An 18,984-nucleotide genomic window follows, 5' to 3' on the forward strand; every position below is an offset into this window, starting at 1 on the left:
GCTGCCAGCTTCCAAAGTCTCTTCCATGAGTCACTGAGTGTCATTGATCTATGTTGGATTCCTCGAAAGATCCCTCAATAGTGCCATGACATCCGCAGGAGTGGGTTCTTGATCTGTCATTCTATCAACTGAGTGGGATCTCCTTTTCCAGCTATAAACTTTCATTCACTATCCACAGGCTGGCAGGATCTTTGGCTCTAATACCACTATAATGTTCCGAAGGTGATCTCAGCCTAACTAGATATGGGACTTGAAAGAAAAAATGCCCAAGATGTGCCTAATGCCCTTCGTTCACCCTCCAAGCCCTAGAGCACGACGTGAGAGATTGATTGACAACATGCAACCTTGGAAATGGGTCGTACAATGATTTCAGTGGCACCATACGGTGCTTGAAGGAGTTCGTACAATATACTTGAGTTGTATAGCACAACTGGACCGTATGGTATAATTGGGTTGTAGGGTGGGTCTACCTAAACCATACAAAGGCGGGATTCATAGTTTGTAAAATAGTGAGGAGAGTTGTCGCTATGTGGTGAATGGTCGTCCGGCCAAGATTGCCAGGGATGGAAATTGTACAGAAGTGCAAATGATTAAATGGACACTCAATCTCAAATGCCAGAATTACGCATACACTAATAACAAAACAGATCATATGGGTACCAAAAATGAGTGCCATATGCCAGAGGTGGCTAGAAGTAATTTTCGATTCAAACAATGGTTGCAATTCAGATTTGTCAGATCCAAAACAAAGTAATACAAAGTTGGAATAGGGTGAAGATTGAATCCCACCAAAACTGTAAAGCCAAGTAGGGAAGATCTTTCACTTCCGAAATGGCAAACAATGTCATCAGTAAATATTGTGTAGCCGACGGGTTGATGCCGTCAGTAAGTGTTATGTAGCCGACGGGCCCCTTCGAGAAGGTAATTGTTATGTAACCGATGGGCCCCCTCGAGAAGGTTCTTGTTATGTAGCCGACGGCCCTTCAAGAAGGTTCTTCAAAAAGTATATATACACCCTTTTGGGTCATTGTAATCATCGTCATAAGCATAATGTAATATCTTTGGCGTATGTGAATAATAAAAGGAGTATTGTTGTTCTTATTCATTGTTTGTATGCATTAATCTATTTACCCCTTACAGTAAACATTTGGCGCCGCTGTTGGGAATCGAACCTGGGTCACTGTACGGCAAGGAGTCGATGCAAGAGTTTATCTTTTGCTCATACGGAAAATGCAGCTTGCACACAAGAAACAAGACATATGGTGTTAGAAGTCGTACAACTTTGGAAGAAGGGAATTAGCCGTACGGAAGCCCTCTAATCCTGTTTGTTTGGTGAGCGTGCCATCAAATTAATAAGTGGTGTTAAATAGTCCTATGTGTGGGAGGATACATAAGTTTCAAGGGATTTGACTACTAGAAGTTGGAGTTGATGAGCCAAAGATTTGGTTTAGAAGGCAGAAGGAAGCAGTCAGAAGAGGAGCAAAAAAAAAAAAAGACGACAAATCAAAAATGTTCAGAATGATTAATGTCTAATGCCGAAGGGAAGGAAAAGACATAAACAGGTAGTAAAACACAAACAGTTGCCAGAAAGAGTGTGGGATTAGAAGAAAATCACAAAAATGGTGTGTTCCATGGAGTTTTGTGTGGCTTTGAGAGTGCTAATTTGGTCTTGGCGGCAGGGGCGCTGCCCCTCAACCCCGCCCTGTATCGCGACAAGGAGCGCACCTAGGGCACTACCCCCTAGACCCCCAGTCACTGCGGTTATCAATCATGGGAAGTGTGACCAGTTGATGAGACCTGAAGTTGTTGCAAGCATAGTGTGCTAGATGTGGAAAGATCAATAGCACAAGCCTTTCGAGAGGGGTGATACGTTTTGAGGCAATCGGAGTAGGTGTTGTACGTGAAGCTGTCTTGGTGGATGCATAGAGAGCTTGGAAGGAGCTGATCATCCAATTGAAGGCAGTTCAATGACACTTGGCTCAGGGTACCCAGGAGTTGGAAGCAGAGAAAGTAGCATGGGTGGCTATCAAGGTCAGCTTGATTAAGGGACAATATTGTGTTAGTAGAGGCTGCAAATGCAACGTGGTTTGGAGGCTAGTTTGGTGCAGGCACGAGACGAACGTGAAAGTGGTGTGACATAAACAGATCTATTTTGTTGTAGTTAGTCAATTAATGTATTTTGTTTTGTTAATCTATCTCGGATATTTTGTAATTGTCATCCGAAGATGACTTTTTCTTTTGGGGGGGATGATGTCGTCAGTAAATATTGTGTAGCCGATGGATTGATGCCGTTGGTAAGTGTTATGTAACTGACGGGCCCCTTTGGGAAGGTAATTTTTATGTAGCTGACGGGCCCCTTCAGGAAGGTTCTTGTTATGTAGCCGACGGCCCTCCAATAAGGTTCTTCAGAAAGTATATATACACCCTTTTGGGTCATTGTAATCATCATCATAAGCATAATGTAATATCTTTGGCGTATGCGAACAATAAAAGGAGTATTGTTGTTCTTGTTCATTGTCTGTATGCATTAATCTATTTACCCCATACGGTAAACAAACAATAGAGAACTCCAACAGGAATTCGCAGTATAAAGAAATAATCCAAATTGCATAACAACTACTACCTACATGTCATGCTTAAATAACCTTTGGAGGAACTACCGAGGGTTTAAAAAGATAGCCGACGGCAACATGTACGGAAACAATTAAAATAAAAAATGGGTCTCAAATATACCAAATCAATTGGCCCATAAACAATGCTCTACTTATTTATTTATTTTATGACGAGAACATTATAGAAGGATGCATTGATCTAGGAAGCTTCAGCATCATCTTGTGGTACAGCAGCAGTACCCCACATCAAAGTCCATCTTCACCACCAGTCTCATGATTATCCCAAGCACATGTGGCACACCACAAAATCCTAACTCAATATTCTATGGCGCAAATATGACAATGTCACCATTGTCTATCAAAGTTATTCTAGAAAATATAAATGAAAAATAAAGTATACAAATTGGGAAAAAAAGCAATTTATGACTATGGTCTTCTAAGTAATAGTAGTTCTAAACATGATTGCTTATATGTTTATCCAAAATCTCCTCATTATTTTTTCCATCATTTCATTATAAAAGGGTTTGAAAAGATGGAAGACCAATCTGTAAATGTACCTTGCAAACTTGATCAGCATGTGACAAAAATTAGTATTTTTGTGCCCCAAACCCCAGAATAGAAAAGCTGTTGAAAAAATATAGAGAAAACCCTAACCCTAATCCAAAAACTTAAGTTATTTTTCAATAAAAAATTGCCCAGCTGACTAAGAGATGATTTCGAGCAATTAATGACCACTAAATAAAGATTTCTGATTCTATGATCTTAAATGAAAAAATGATGTTTATTCAGAAATGCTTACACAACAAACAAACTGGAAAGATGAAAAATCAGTACAAGAATGATAGAATCCGGTCAGGATTATAATCTGGCCTTTCCATGAATGTTATTGCCTCATGAAAACGGCACATTTAGTTCTTATCAAGAACTAGTACAGTATATCATAACATTTGTGGGCTTTGTTGAATATTTAACTGACGCATCTCAGTCCAGTTCAATGTGGCAGGGATCCCTTGCAAATTTGTATAATATTAATTTTTTATATTTGTAACATTTGTATATTATAGTTCATAATAGAATTATATAATAATATTATTATATATTAATACATTGTATTATATTTATATTAATTTTTTTTAAATTATTAGAAAGGATAATCTTCCATGTAATCCCCCTGAATTGGTAGTTTGGGTATGCCGGATTTTGGATGGATTGAAGTAAACATTAATAGGGCCTCTAGGGATAACCCGGGGCCAAGTGAGGTAGGGTGTCTTGCCAGGGATCATGAGGACAAAATTCTCTGTCAAAAATCTGAAGGATTGGGGGTAGGAACTGATAATGAAGCTGAATTCTGAGCTACTTTGCTCAGTTTGAAATGTGGGCTGGAAGTTGGTGCCGAAAAAATCTGCCAACATGGTGACTCTCTCCTTACTATAAATGCCATTAGAACAACGCTACACCAAATTGAAAATTGGAAATTCAGACACAGTCCACAAATTTAAGGAGTTTAAGATGTCCTGTATATATAGGGAAGGTAATCACGAGGTTGACTGTTTGGCCAAATCAGGTATTGATGTGGAAGAAAGCAATGGATGATGTGCCAAAACATGTTCGGTGTGTGTGCTCGTGTGTTCAACATTGGTAAGGGTGGTGATTGAAGGCATTAATCCAACTGGGCGCAATGATATTTTTATAATATATTCATTAGTGAAACATTTATTAGAGTTTATGGGAGATCCTATGAAGATCTCCCAGTGCTTCGTAAGATGGTGGAAGGTGACTTGTTCACTGATGATGATGAAAGCAAGTTGGAAGGACGGATTTTATGTGCCTTGCCTGTACAAACACAAAATGTTGGGTCTTTCTTATAGATTTCAAGAGCTTGCACAGTACCAAAGATTAGATGGCATCCGTTTTAACATGATCTAATGAATAATGATGGATTGCAGAACACGGATATATGCCCAAGAGAAAACAAAGGTGTTTGCATTGTCTAAGTTTGAGATGTTGTCTTCGTTTGAGACGGAAACTGAGAATAGTGAAACTCTTGTTTATCTGATATGCCAAAAATGGCAAATATCTTTCCTAGGAGAAATGCACGAGAGGAGATTGCAGTAAGTTTTCTCCCCTATGCATGGGCTGGCAATCAATGTCATTAAGAAGGTTCTTAAAGGAGTTCTAATGAGCCAAGCATCTATCAGCCGACTGGATTGTCGTCGATGTTTCTGTAGCCGACGAAGTGATTGTCGTCAGTGTTTCTGTAGCCGACGGGGTTATTGTCGTTAGTGTTTTTGTATTCTGTAGCCAACGGGTAAATAGTTTGTAGCGGACATAATATTTGTGGCCGATGGACTCCTTCGGGAAGGTTCGGCGGATAGTATTTATATCACGTCTGGGATCATTGTAAATCATATTCTATCATTCATCTTATCAAGCATAATGTATGTCTGGAATATGCGAATATAATTCTGCTATTCTGTTCTATTGTCTGTATGCGTTTATTTCTTTTACCCGTACAGTAAACATTTGGCGTCGTTGCCTTATGGACCTAGAAGGTGGGAGGAATGAAGATTAATGCTAAGTCAGCTTAACAAGGATCGAAATGAGGCCAAGGGAACAGATGGAATCCGTACTACGCAAGAAACTTTAATTCTGGCACAGCAAACCGAACGCCGAAGGAGATTCCAGAAGATTGCCGACGGAAACTAGAGCACGGAAGACTTGTTGGAGGAAACTCGGCAACGGGTGGAATTGGTGGAAGAAGCACGGGAGGAGTTTTTGGATTTGTGTTCGCCAAGGGAAGAGAATCCAGACGGAAGAGCATCGACTCGCACGGCTCGAAGTGCCAACGGAGCAAGACCGTGGAGTGAACTCTTCGTCCAGGATATACTTCCGCAAAGGACAACTTCAGAACACCCTTCTTCACCAAGGTTCGCAGCTGTCGACTCTGACGGTGTGGGAAAACAGTCTGCCGGTGTGGGAGTGCAGTCTGCCGGTGTGGGAGACCAATCCGCCGGTGAGGGAGTGCAGTCTGCCGGTGTGGGAGTGTAGTCCGCCGGTGTGGGAGTGTAGACCGTCGGTGTGGGAGTGCAGACCGCCGGTCTGGGATTGAGCAGTGCCAATATTGCAGGACTGAGCAACGCCTGTTTACAAAAACCAATCGTGATGGCGAGACCAAAAGAAAAACTGCCGAAGTTCAATGGCGATGGTACAGCCGATCCCATTCGACATTGCAAAATATGTGAAACGATCTGGAAGGCAAATGGGATAAATGATGAAGACGACTGGATGAGGCAATTTTTGGCCACCCTACGAGGCATAGCAATTGATTGGTTCACTGATACAGATCCACAAAAGATAAACAGTTGGGATAACATTAAAAAGGAGTTTCTGGCAGAATTTAAACTGTTGCGGGATGATAATGAAATTGTAGCAGAGATCTTCAATACTAAGCAGGGGAAGAACGAAACCATCCGCGTTTACGCCAGGAAATTAAAAGACTTGATAAAAAAATGGAAAGTAAGCCGGCAGAAGGACTTCAGAAAAGATGGTTCGTGGAAGGCCTACGCTCGAACTTGGGGAGGAAAATGAAAATTGTGCCACCGTCATCATATACGGAAGCTTATAACAGAGCATTGGACCTCGAAAGTGAGCTGAAGACAAAAACGAAGACGAAGACTAGCTCATCTTATTCGGATGACGACGAGCCTGTCGGAGGTGATAGCAGCGACGATGAAGGCAACAGTAAGAAGGTTCGTGCCCGACAGAAGGACATGATCCGCATGATGAAAGAGTTTAAAAACATGCAGAAGGAGCCAAAAGGCAATGAGCTGTGGTGCACGAAGTGTAAGACCGACGGTCATACTAAAGGATCATGTCCAAAGAACCAATTTTGTGACATTTGTCAGATCATGGGCCATTCGACAAAAGAGTGCCCCTTTAACATGAAGACAAGAGGATCTCTGCAGGTGCTTCTTACACAGGAGGCTTCACCGTCGAGCAGTAGTGGAAATACGAATAGCGCAGGTGCCACATCCGGAGGGTACAAGAATAATAACAAAGGGCAAAAAACAACAGTGCGAACAATAACAATAATAATGGGAGCCAAAGTCGAACCCAGTATGATGCAAACGGACGGCCGATCGTTCAATGCCAAGCATGTAATTTGTGGGTCATTTTGCACGGGATTGTACAGCGGCAAACACACCGAAATTATTATGCAGATGGTGCGAACCCGACGACCATGAAGATGCCAAGTGCCCAAAGTCTGGAGTAAATTTGATCACTATCGGCACAAATGAAGAGGAGGTTCTGGCAATTACGCGGTGGCAAGCAAAACTGCCAGCGGAGGAAAAAAGAAAATTGGGGGAAGCGCAAGCGAAAATTGGAAAGGCATCGTCGGCAAGGACATCACCAGCACCTTGGCAAGGAACTTCGCAGAACAAAACATTGTACGGCAAATCTTACAAATAGAGATACCGGTCAAGATAAGTGACCTCCTTCTCACAATGCCCCAGTTACGGATGACCATTCTGAATCATACACCGTTTTCGAAAGCACTAGAGGACACAGGAAGGGACAATAGGGAAGTGATGACAACAGACCCAATGCTGCTGGCACTCACATCCGGACGGCATCCGGCGATCGTCAAGATGAGGATTTTGGGAAATGTTCTGACAGACACAATTGTCGACAGAGAGTTCGGCGTGAATGTGTTGCCGGAGAATACTTGGAAGAAGTTGGGAAAGTCGATGCTGTGGCCACCTACATTCCAGTTGCTCACGGCGAACCAGCACAAGATCAAACCGTTAGGAACCTTGAGGGCGCAACCGGTAACCATTGGTACGCAACCATTTTTATTGGATTTTGTGGTCATTCCATTGAAAAGAAAAGAATATGATGCTATTCTCGGACGGACTTGGTTGGTGCAAGCAAAAGCAAAACATGATTGGAAACGAAATACCCTATCAATGGAGCGCGGAGGCAAAAGATTCATAATTGACCTGCACACACAAATGGTAGGTGAGGAGGCAGCATCGTCAGACTCAGAAGATGAAGGCGACAATGACGACGAAAGAAGTCACGACGAAGGAAAGCAGATAATGGAATCGGATGAAGAAGGAATATTGAGACTAGAAGGAGGATCAAATGATGACGACCTAAACTCGATGAATGGCCTTTACCACTGGCAAATAGAAGACTATGAATTGTTTCCGAGTTGTAATATGCTAAGGGTCGACGAAGGTGAGAAAAAAGAGGAAAATGAGTGTCTAAAGGAAAACAGAGCAGCGGAAGAAGGAAAGGTGGTTATGCCTGAAGCTAAAGGGAAGAACATACAGTCCAAACCCAAAAAAAAGAAAGATCCCACCATTCGGTACACGGTGAACGAACCGCACAGAAAGGGTACTGACGGCAAGGAAATAAGCTAGATGCGCGACGACCAAAGGCACAGTGGGCGACGAAGGTGACACAGAATAGGCATAAGGCGTGGCATGACAAACTCAACAGGTTTCAGCCAGGGCAATTGGTACTCAAGTACGATGATTGGAATGAAAGCAAACAGGAAAGGTTTAAAGCAAGATGGGTTGGACCATATCAGATCCGGGAGGTCAGCGACAATCGAGTGGTAAAGTTGGGGACGTTGGACAGGCAAGAGGTACCTCACGTAGTCAACAGATCCTACCGTGCCAGGAAGATGTCGTCGTCATCACCGTCACAAAATGATCAGATGATTCCCTTGTCGTTGTCGTTGCAGAATGGCGACACCTGGAGGCAAAATTGAGGTGCTATTTTATTTTTTATTTTATTTTTTGTCAAAAAAAAAAAAACTGAAAAAAAATTTGAAAAATAAAAATAAAAATCCGCTGGAGGTGCTCCGCGGGCACCTATCTACGGGAGGTGCTCCGTGGGCATCTGTCCGCGGGTAGTACCTGCCCACGGGAGGTGCTCCGCGGGCATCTGTCCGCGGGAGGTGCTTCGCGGGCACCTGTCCGCCAAAGGTGTTCCGCGGGGTTAAGCCGCGAATTCTACATCTTTCGCGGGTTTCAATTCCTCTTCGTTGCATTTGGTGGACTTGTTCTCGCAGCGTTATCTGGAGGCCGCGGATTTCAATCTAATTGCCGCGGGTGAAAAACATTATACCACCGTTGTTATTATTCCATGCCATCTTCAGTGCAAGAAAACTTCACACGGGGGAACAATGTTTCAATTCGATCAGGCAGATCTGTATACCTCAAAGCCAAGGAAGACAAGGGAAAACTAAATGCGTATAACTAGCAAAAGCTCAAAATTTTGGAAGTGGGAAGAATGCGGCATATATTTAGTTGGGCGCTTAGAGATTAGCAGCATTACGGTCAAATTGCAGGATCGTGGTTCGAATCATTGGATGCTTAGGAGCGATGTGATGTGAGTTTGGGGGAACATTCGCGAATTGTTGGATAAAAGTTTTTGTTCCAGTTCAAGAAGGGTTTGTTTGTGTGTCGGGAGATCTGAAGCTCAGGTTTCAACGAAAGATTGTTGGAGTTCTATTTCTCATTTGCGGAAGAGAGATTATTCGAGTTTGTGTAGAAGATGGGTGTGAGGGGTTTTCTTACCCAAAAAAAAAACGACAGATTCAAGTTGTTCTGAATGAGTAGCAGATGATGCCAAAGAGAAGGGGAAGTCTCAGTGATTGCTAGAAAGAGTGTAGAATCGGCAAAAAATGACAGAAATAGTGTGTTCCATGCATTTTTGTATGAGGTTCAGAGTGCGGATTTGGTCTTGGCAGCGAGGGGCGCTGCCCCTCGACCCCGCCCTAACTGCGACAGGGAGCGCACCTGGGATGCTGCCCCAAGACCCCGCGGGAGCGCTGCCCCTCGACCCCACCGAGGGCATTGCCCCTTGGACCCCCAATCGTTGCGGATATCAGTCGTGGGAGTCTGACCAGTTGAGAAGAGTTGAAGTTGCTGCAGGCATGGACTTTCTGTGTACCAGAGGCTAATCATCCAGTTGGAGGCAGTGTAGCGACACTTGGCTCAGGGTACCGAGGAATTAAAAACAGAGAAAGAAGCATAGGTGGCTATCAAGGTCAGCTTCATTAAGGAGGCAGTGTTGTGTTAGCAGAGGCTACAAGCATGGTATGAAGGTGACAATGATGTGTCAGAAGCAAATTTATCTTGTTGTAATTAGTTCGTTAATGTATTTTGTTTGTTAATTTGTCTCAGATATTTTGTTAGTCGTCAGGAGACGACTTTTCTTTTTGGGGGGGATGGTGTCAGCCGACTGGATTGTCGTCGGTGTTTCTGTAGCCGACGGAGTGATTGTCGTCAATGTTTCTGTAGCAAAAATAAATTGAAAAAAATAAAAAGAAAAAGAAAAAAAGAAAAAAAAAATTGGAAAATTTAAAAAAAAACAAAAAAAAAAAAAAAAAAAATGAAAAAGCGCCTGCGGAAGGTGCTCCGCGGGCACCTGTCCATAGGAGATGCTCCGCGAGCATTTGTCCGCAGGCACCTGTCCGCAGGAGGTGCTCCGCGGGCATCTGTCCACGGGAGATGCTCCGCGAGCATCTCTCCGCGAGCACCTATCCGTGGTAGCTCGTCCGCAAGGTTTTCCTAGTCAAGCGAAGATTCTTTTCAATGCAGCAGTGCCGCAACCAACATAAAACCGACTCCGGGGAGGTCAAAATCCCCATCTACAGCACAATGATAAGTTTCCGCGAGTTAGGAAGTCGCTCGCAGGTGTAAAACAATATTCCCGCGGCGATTTTTTTGTTCATTTGTAAACCAATTCGAAGATTGAATCCTCGAAAGTGTCGAGTTTGATTCCCTCTGTCCGCCGAGTGGTTCTAAAAGCCGCGAGGTTCTTTTTGCCGGAAGATGTAACATGCCCATGGAAAATACTAGAGATGCCCTCATGGAGGCCCGCGAAAATGAATCTCTTGTTCATGTCAATCCGTCAGAATGTCGTGGCCGGCGTATATAGATGACCACTTGATGTGCGATCTGGGGCGGGGTAATCCCCTGACTACAACTGCAATTATCGGCCATGATGGTAGTATTTGGGCTCAGAATGACGCGCCGGTGCTTTAAACAAAAACCAAAAAAAAAAATGACGATAGATTCAAGTTGTTCAGAATGAGTGACGGATAATGCCAAAGGGAAGGGGAAGCATCAGTCGTTGCCAGAAAGAGTGTGGAATCGACAGAAAATGTCAAAAATAGTCTGTTCAGTGCATTTTTGTGTGGGTTTCAGAATGCTAATTTGGTCTTGGCAGTGTTGCCCGAAAGGCTGTCTTGGTGGATGCATAGAAAGCTCGGGAGGAGTGGGTCATCTAGAAGGTAGTACAGCGACACTTAGCTCAGTGGACCCAGTGTTGGAAGCAGAGAAAGCAGCACGAGTGGCTATCAAGGTCAACTTGAGGAGACAGTATTGTGTTAGCAGAGGCTACAGATGTAACGGGATGAATGTGGAAGTGATGTGACAGAAGCAGATTTCTCTTGTTGTAGTCACTCTGTTAATGTATTTTGTTTGTTCATTTATCTCAGATATTTTGTAATTGTCGTCCGGAGACGAATTTTTCTTTTGGGGGGGATGATGTCGTAAGTAGAAATGGTTGTCGGTGTTTCTGTAGCCGACAGAGTGATTGTCATCGGTGTTTCTGTATTCTGTAGCCGACAGGTAAATAGTTTGTAGCGGACATAATGTTTGTGGCCGACGGACTCCTTTGGGAAGGTTCGGCGGATAGTATTTATATCCCGTCTGGGATCATTGTAAATCATATTCTATCATTCATCTTATCAAGCATAATGTATGTCTGGCATATGCGAATATAATTCTGCTATTCTGTTCTATTGTCCGGATGAGTTGATTTCTTTTACCCATACGGTAAACAGCATCTATATAGAGTCGATAATGATATTTCAACAATGTTCATTGTCAGTCTCATCAACGCCAGAAAAAGGAAAGAATATGGTAGCAGCCCTGTGCAGGAGGCTCGTCAAGAAATGCTTTCTAAGTGAGCTTGATGATGTTCTCGAGAACGATAATAAGAGGTGGAAAATGATCCCACGGCCAAGGGAATACTATCTGGTTTTCTGCAGGGGCAAAGAAGTGGTGAACTTCTCGATACTTGTTTTTGAGGACAAGACAAGAATTGTTCAGAGGAGGATGGAAGGTGATGGCTAGAAATGCCCTGTTTCTCAAGAAAAATGGTGATCTAACAAATGAAGGGGGTCCTAAGTGGTTGCAGATGTACCTTGTAGCTGAAGGTCTGATCAATGAGGATTTGGAGGAGGTGCAGGGGGCTTACATTGTCGCTGATTCTGGTGTTCTGTGTGGTCCAGCATTAAAGATCACTGTGCTTGTGGACCTTTCTGCCCAGTAATTACTAATGCATCAAAAAATGATCGAGTCAATTAAACCAATATAATTGGGTGCAGCTTTGCCTTTTTAGGTTTACAGTATTGATATAGATATGTCTAAGGGCATATCTGTTAGATATAATTTTAAAAAGGTAGGATTCCCCATTTTGGAGTCTTCTGTTTGGGAACACAGAATGTATGTGCTGGGTGGTATTATTTGCTTGGATATACTTTGTTGAGTAGTTTGGTGTCTCGGGTGGATTGATCTTTTTGTGCATATGGACTAATTATGCTTCACAAATGGATGTAATACTTTTTTGAATTGATATCAGGGTGTAGCCCCATAAATCTGTAGCTGACTGATCAAAAAATATTATATTAATATGTTAAAATCCTAGAATATTATAATCTTATGTTCATATTATTGATATTTGTAAATTATAATTATATTTTTCCATTAATATTATTAAATTAATGATTGAAATGAAGGAATGAGGAGATTGGAAAGAGAAATGGAAAAGAAATTGACAATAACCAACAAAACAATCAAATTGTCCCTTGTTCATATGCAAGTATTACTTAAACTTGGTGAAATATAAAGAAAAAAGAGAAAACCAATATCTTATTTATGTAAACTCACTTGACAGTGTGCAAGAACTTGGAATATTCGAGCAACATCAGTAATATCAGTCGCAGTTGTTGCAATCTTCACTATGTCAGCTCCTGTAGCTTGTATCCTTGCCACAAGAACACTAAGATCCTCAAGAGATGGAGTAACCTTGTAATTATGATTTGAAACAATGATCTTGCTGTTTTCTGGCTTCTTGTTGGAAATACTACTAAGAAAATCAGGAGCAGCCTGGAAAGAAACCAGCAGAGCTTGCATCAGGACATACAGTGACTCTCTCAACTCCATAACTTTTTCAAATAAAGCAAAGAAACCTAAAAGTAAAGTATAAGAAGAGAAAACTTTCCATTATTAACATCAAACCAGTAAAATCTGAATATCCGTTGTTCATAAATATGTATGTCTTTCAGATTGATGATAGGAAATTATATATTTTCACATTGGTATTCTTCAAAAAAGAAGGGAATACATGATGCAACTGACCACTATATAAAAAGAATCAGCACAAATCACACTTATGATCAGCACACTTCTTGATTGGATGCATGTCCCACAGTGATGGGAGAAGCTATACATGTTATTATGTATACATAACCCTAGATGCTAAGAATAGTTCAAAGTTCAAAAGATATCCCAAGCACACAATATGCTTGGTGAAGGAGAAACAACTAATACATTATAAGCTGATTGAAATAGAGATATAGAAGATCTGACAGAGCCTAGAGTTCCTACCATCCAATTTTCTCAATGAATTCTCTTCACGAAAATATATTGGCAGTTGATATTTCCCTACAATACTAAAAGGAAATTCAAGTTACACAAGAAGCAATTGACACTTATTCAGACAAAAATAGTAGGCTTTGCAATACATTCGTAGATGCATTAATGATGGCAAGCACTTCTCTTCACTGTCCAGAAGCATTCACTAATAGCATGCATTGGCTTAAATGTTCAATTCTTCATTTTTTACTCTTGAGGCTTTAAATATTCATTTATAGATCATACAAAAATTATCGGGCATATGAATTAAGAATTCCAAGTAAAGATTCATTGCTAATTGAACTCAACTAAAAATAACTAAAACCAAGTGCAAACCAAGAAAAATTGCTAATGCCATTCTGCTTGATTAAAAATTAGTTATAGGGCAAATAAATGTCAACAACATGTAATTTAATCAACACTAGTTGTTCAAATCCTTCTAAGGATGGATTGGCAATGACCCATGGTGGTGACTGCTTCCCTTTAGCATCTAAAAGCTTACTTTCATATCCTGCCTTGCTTTTTAGATGCTCAGTCCTACATTTTTTAGGTTTGAACTTTTATTTATGCTGATTCTTTATCCATATGAATCAGATTTAGATTCAAAATGATGGATCGGATACATTTGCCACAAACATAGTGGATTGAACCACATTGAAAACCTTCTTCCACAACTGCCTCTAAAATGTTCATGTATGTACATATACAAGGCTAGATAAAGGATCTCTCTAATTGAAGTGTAAAAGAAATCTCAGCACTGGAAGTATCATACATAGCTTGCACAAGGATTGGTGAAAATATGACAAATCTAAGCAAGACTTCATTTAATTTAACCCAAAATAATAAAAACTAGAACCAAGTTGTAACCAAAGAAACATGTTAATTCCATCCTACTTGATTATAGATTAACTATAAGGCTTATAAAGGACTACTTCACTTTTTCATAGCAGATCAATGAGCACTATTGATTAATTAAAGAGCTAGACTAACCTGAAGCTCCACATCAACATAATCAGCTCCCATTTCCAGAGCTAAATGAAGTGTATTAAGGCGAATTTCTTCATTGCCTTCATATGCTCCACCTTCCCATTTTGGCCTGAAATGTAAAAAACATATGGAATAAAAGCCAATAAAGAATATCAGACTAAATCATGTAAGAATAAGTGTACAAGCCATGCATTTAGTTTACTGATTTCTCTAATAAGTTGAAAGTGTTTTGGGGTAAGAGTTTGCATTGGCAATAAAAAGTCACAAACAGTTGAAACTTGAAATATGTGGTTCATAGAATACTATCTCATAAGATGTCCTTTCTAATTTGAATATATGTTCTGAAAGAAACTTTTAATCTTGTCAGATTCAAGGCTGGGCTGCTGTGGTAACACACTGCCCTAATAACAGTAATTCCCCCAGTTTGAAACCCAAGGGTACACACATCCTCATGCCCAAATTGTCGAAAAAATGGGGAGTACTACATTTGAATGTAGTGTTAAAGAGGCACATACCTCCCAGGGGAACAGCATTCACCTAATATTCACAAAAAGAAAAATCTTTCTTACAATGATCAAGTGTTCTAATCCCTGTTTTGACCTAATCTAGTTCATTATGCAATAGAAAAGAAAAATCTCTCGCATTTTTCTTTCCATTCAGTAGGTATCATCCTTACTTGATAGCTTATAATGATACTTGTATAATTTAAATGACATCAGTTGATATGGATACAAATGCCATATTGTCAAAATCGGGACATTTTTTCTGATAGTCAGAATCACATATGTCACGTATGTTTCTATATACTTCTATTGACCAAGGCATAAGTATCCATCAATGAATAACTTGATCTTCTCATTCCTTTTGTAGGCCTACATTTCTGCAGTTTCATTTTGCAGTTGCACATTACTTATTTCCTCAATGGAACTTTCAATCCCTCGGCTGACACCCAAGGGCCAAAATGCTATAAATTATAACTATATTGAGTGTGTCAGCTTGGCAAAAGTTCTTAAAGAAAACACAAAAAACTCAATGATTGACAGTGAATTCAGGAACATAATCCTTCATGCTTTCAAATTTTCAACTACTTCAAAAAATTACTAAAAGTAACCGTGCAAAAATGTTTTTGTCTTTTGCAATTCAATCAGAAATATGATTGGACTATTACTTTTTCCCAATAGAAAATATGTTGGCAGTAAACCTTTTAAAGTGGTACAAGGGACAAATCAATAGAACTGTAACAGAAAGAAAAGAATATACAGTCTGCGGCCTTCCAGGTACTCATCAAATCAGTCACTTTCTAAATGATAAGAGTTGAAATATCCAAAGCAAATATATCTACGATATCTTGGTCTTATCAGTTTGTTTCTCTTTTTTTTGGAAAATAGTATTCCTGACAAAAAGGAAAATAAAATTACTGAACCCTTAGACATCTTCATTTTTGAGCTCTCCCTATTATTGAAAAAATGGCCAAAGGTATGCCTAAACTCAGTCACGAAAATGTTGATGTATGCAAAGGATGTGCTATTGGAAAAATTATTAAAAGTTCATTCCCTAAAAGTGAATCTAGATCAAGTGAAAAACTAGCTCTTGTGCATTCAAATTTATGTGGTCCAATGCCTATTGCATCTCCTAGTGGATATTTGTACCATGTAAGCTTTATAGATGATTTCTCTGGAAAGACCTAGATTTATTTCTTATAATCAAAAGAATGTGATGAAGTCCAACGTAGATTTAAAGAGTTCAAATTATTGGCTGAAAATATATCTGGAAAAAGAATTAAGGTTCTTAGATCTGATAATGGAGGTGGGTACAACTCTGGTAGCTTTCATGATTTTTGTACAGAAGCTGGGATGAAGAGGGAGTTTTGTGTCCCGTAAAACCCTCAGCAAAATGATATTGCTGAAAGGAAGAACGGGTCCATTATTAAGGCAGAATAAGCCACGATCCATGATCAAGATCTCCAGATGTGTCTATGGGCTGAAGCAGCTAGAACTGATGTATACATTCAAAACAGGTGCCCACACAACATCTTGAAAGACATTACTCCGGAAGAAGCATTCACTAGAATAAAACCTGACATCAGCAACTTGAGAATCTTTGGGAGCCCAGTATACATTCGCATTCCCAAGGAGTAAAGAACTGAATTGGAGCCATCAGGTAAGAAAGGCATACTTGTAGGCTATAGTGAAAATTCCAAAGACTTCAGAATCTACATTCCAAGACAGAGATACATCAAGGTAAGTAGAGATATTATTTTTGAAGAAGATGTTGCATTAAAGAAATCTAAAGGATCTACAATAGAAGAAGAAACTAACAATAATCAAAACAGGGATATTGATCAAGATGCTAACAACAACCTAGATATGAATATTGACCATGATGTTGAGTTTTAGAGGGAGTCTACAAGTACTTCAGAACCTTCTGATAGCAATACACCCATGGATCCAACTGATGGATCAAGAGACATGACTATGAGCAAGAAGTGGCCTCTTTGGGTAAGGAACACAATTCAGGAAGCAAAAAGATTTTCCACCCCAAAAGGTGCCTTATGAGAAAGTAGAAGACCTCAGAAATTCTCCAACTATGTTGCATTCATGTGCAATCTTATCAAGACAGAACCATCTAGTGCTAGTGCAGCCCTGGAACAAGAAGCATGGAAGGATGCCATGGACGAAGAATATGAATCCATAATTAAAAACGATGTATGGGAAATCGTGCAAAGACCCAAAGGTAAATCTGTTATTTTCTCTAAATAATTATTTAAAAGTAAGCACTCAGCTGATGGTAGTATTGAAAAATACAAGGCTAGATTTGTAGCTCACGGTTTTTCTCAAAAGGAAGACATAGATTATGAAGAAACTTTTGCTCATGTAGCTAGATACACCTCCATTAGATCTATTAAAGCAATTGTTGCAGCTAAAGGTTGGAAGCTACATCAAATGGGCGTGAAAACTACTTTTCTCAATGGTGTCATTGAGGAAGAAGTTTACACTGAGCAGCCTGAAGGTTATGAGATTCATAAAAGGGAGTCTCATGTATGTAGATTAAAGGCCTTATATGGACTCAAACAAGCTCTTCATGCATGGTATGAAAGAATTGACAAATATCTGGTTAGCATAGGATTTTGTAAAAATGATGCTGATCCTAATCTCTATTTTAAAGTGTTTTCTGATCAAATCCTAATTTTGGTCTTATACATTGATGATTTGTTTCTAACTGGAAATGAGAATCTTATCCTTAGATGCAAGAAAGAACTGACTATTAAATTTGAAATGAAGGACTTAGGACTTATGCATTACTTTCTTGGCTTAGAAGTAGGGCAAAATCCTAATGAGATTATTTTAAGTCAAGGAAAGTATACCATTGATATTTTGAAACGTTTTGGAATGAAGGATTGCAAAGCTATGCTAACCCCCATGGAAACCAACTTGAAAAAGTTGAGTATATGTGTTATTTATTCTCATTTTGCAAACCCAACGGAGTATAGACAATTGATTGGATCCCTAATGTACCTAGTCAACACTAGACCAGATATATGTTATGCAGTCAGCGCCCTAAGTCAATTCATGAATGAGCCAAGGCATGTTCATTTGATTGCAGCTAAACACATCTTGAATATTTGTGTGGCACTATTAGCTATGGATTGAGATATGCTCTCAACTCCATCATTACCTTGGAAGGCTTTTGTGACTACGATTGGGCAGGCAGTGTGACTGACAAGAAAAGCACTTCTGGTATGTGCTTCAATTTGGAATTTGCTATGATTTCTTGGGCTAGCAGGAAACATTCTTCAGTTGCAATGAGTACAGCTGAAGTAGGGTACATCGCTTCAAGTGTTGCCTCAAGGGAGGCAGTGTAGCTTCACAAGCTTCTCACTGGGTTGTTTGGACAACCCCAGGGTCCTACTATTATTCATTGTGATAATCAAAGTTGTATAAAGATGTTTGTCAATCCTGTGTTTCATGACAAATCAAAACATGTAAAAACTCATTATCACTTTATTTGAGACATGGTATAGAGAGGTGTCGTTCAGTTAAACTATATCAGCTCTGAAGAGCAGGTTGCTGATATTCTCACCAAGCCACTAACTAGGGTCAAATTCAAGTACTTCAGAGATAAGCTTGGAATCGTGGAGAATATGGCCATTGTTGAGGAGGAGTCGCAGCATCAATGATTCAATCTGCATATTTCCCACCCTTTGTGGGCAATGCAAGGTGGGACCACCCTTTGATGCAAGGTGGTGGTGTTTTCAGCAGATTGCGATTTAGTGTCTATCCACCCTTTGCGGGCAATGCAAGGTGGAACCACCTTTTGTAGGCAATGCATGGTGTTATCTCTCTTCTACCCTCTGCAGGCAATGCAAGGTAGGTCTACCCTCTACGGGCAATGAAAGGTAGTCTCTTGATGTTCTAGAAATCTTCCTAGCTAAGAGGAAGTGTTAATTTCTAATAGCTAGATCGATTTCTAGCTAATCAATTTATAAAATTCGGTATAGTCTTTCAATTTATAAAATTCGGTATAGTCTTTCAATTTAAACAGTTACTCTGGGCTGGGCCCAAGTTCGATCTAAACTAAATTAAATTTGTAATTACATTTTTACCTCTGTATGGGCCGACTGGATGCTTGTATTAATCTGCCAGCATGGGCCGATCTTGTCAAGG

General features: G+C 40.3%; 1 protein-coding gene across 2 annotated transcripts in view; it reads right to left on the reverse strand.

Moving 5' to 3' along the window:
- LOC149539620 (bifunctional 3-dehydroquinate dehydratase/shikimate dehydrogenase, chloroplastic-like) overlaps window positions 1-18,984 on the reverse strand; it is a 104,645-nt gene that overhangs the window by 46,376 nt on the left and 39,285 nt on the right. For both annotated transcript variants that reach the window (XM_089800849.1, XM_089800848.1), the window contains exons 3-4: window positions 14,324-14,429; window positions 12,587-12,805 (exon numbers count right to left, since the gene is read on the reverse strand). In XM_089800849.1, coding sequence (XP_089656975.1) covers window positions 12,587-12,805; window positions 14,324-14,429 — 325 coding nt within the window. The remainder of the gene's footprint in view (window positions 1-12,586; window positions 12,806-14,323; window positions 14,430-18,984) is intronic.

Source organism: Cupressus sempervirens, chromosome 9 (assembly GCF_028749045.1).
Source record: "Cupressus sempervirens isolate cs-2001-9-10 chromosome 9, ASM2874904v1, whole genome shotgun sequence".
Taxonomy (NCBI): domain Eukaryota; kingdom Viridiplantae; phylum Streptophyta; class Pinopsida; order Cupressales; family Cupressaceae; genus Cupressus; species Cupressus sempervirens.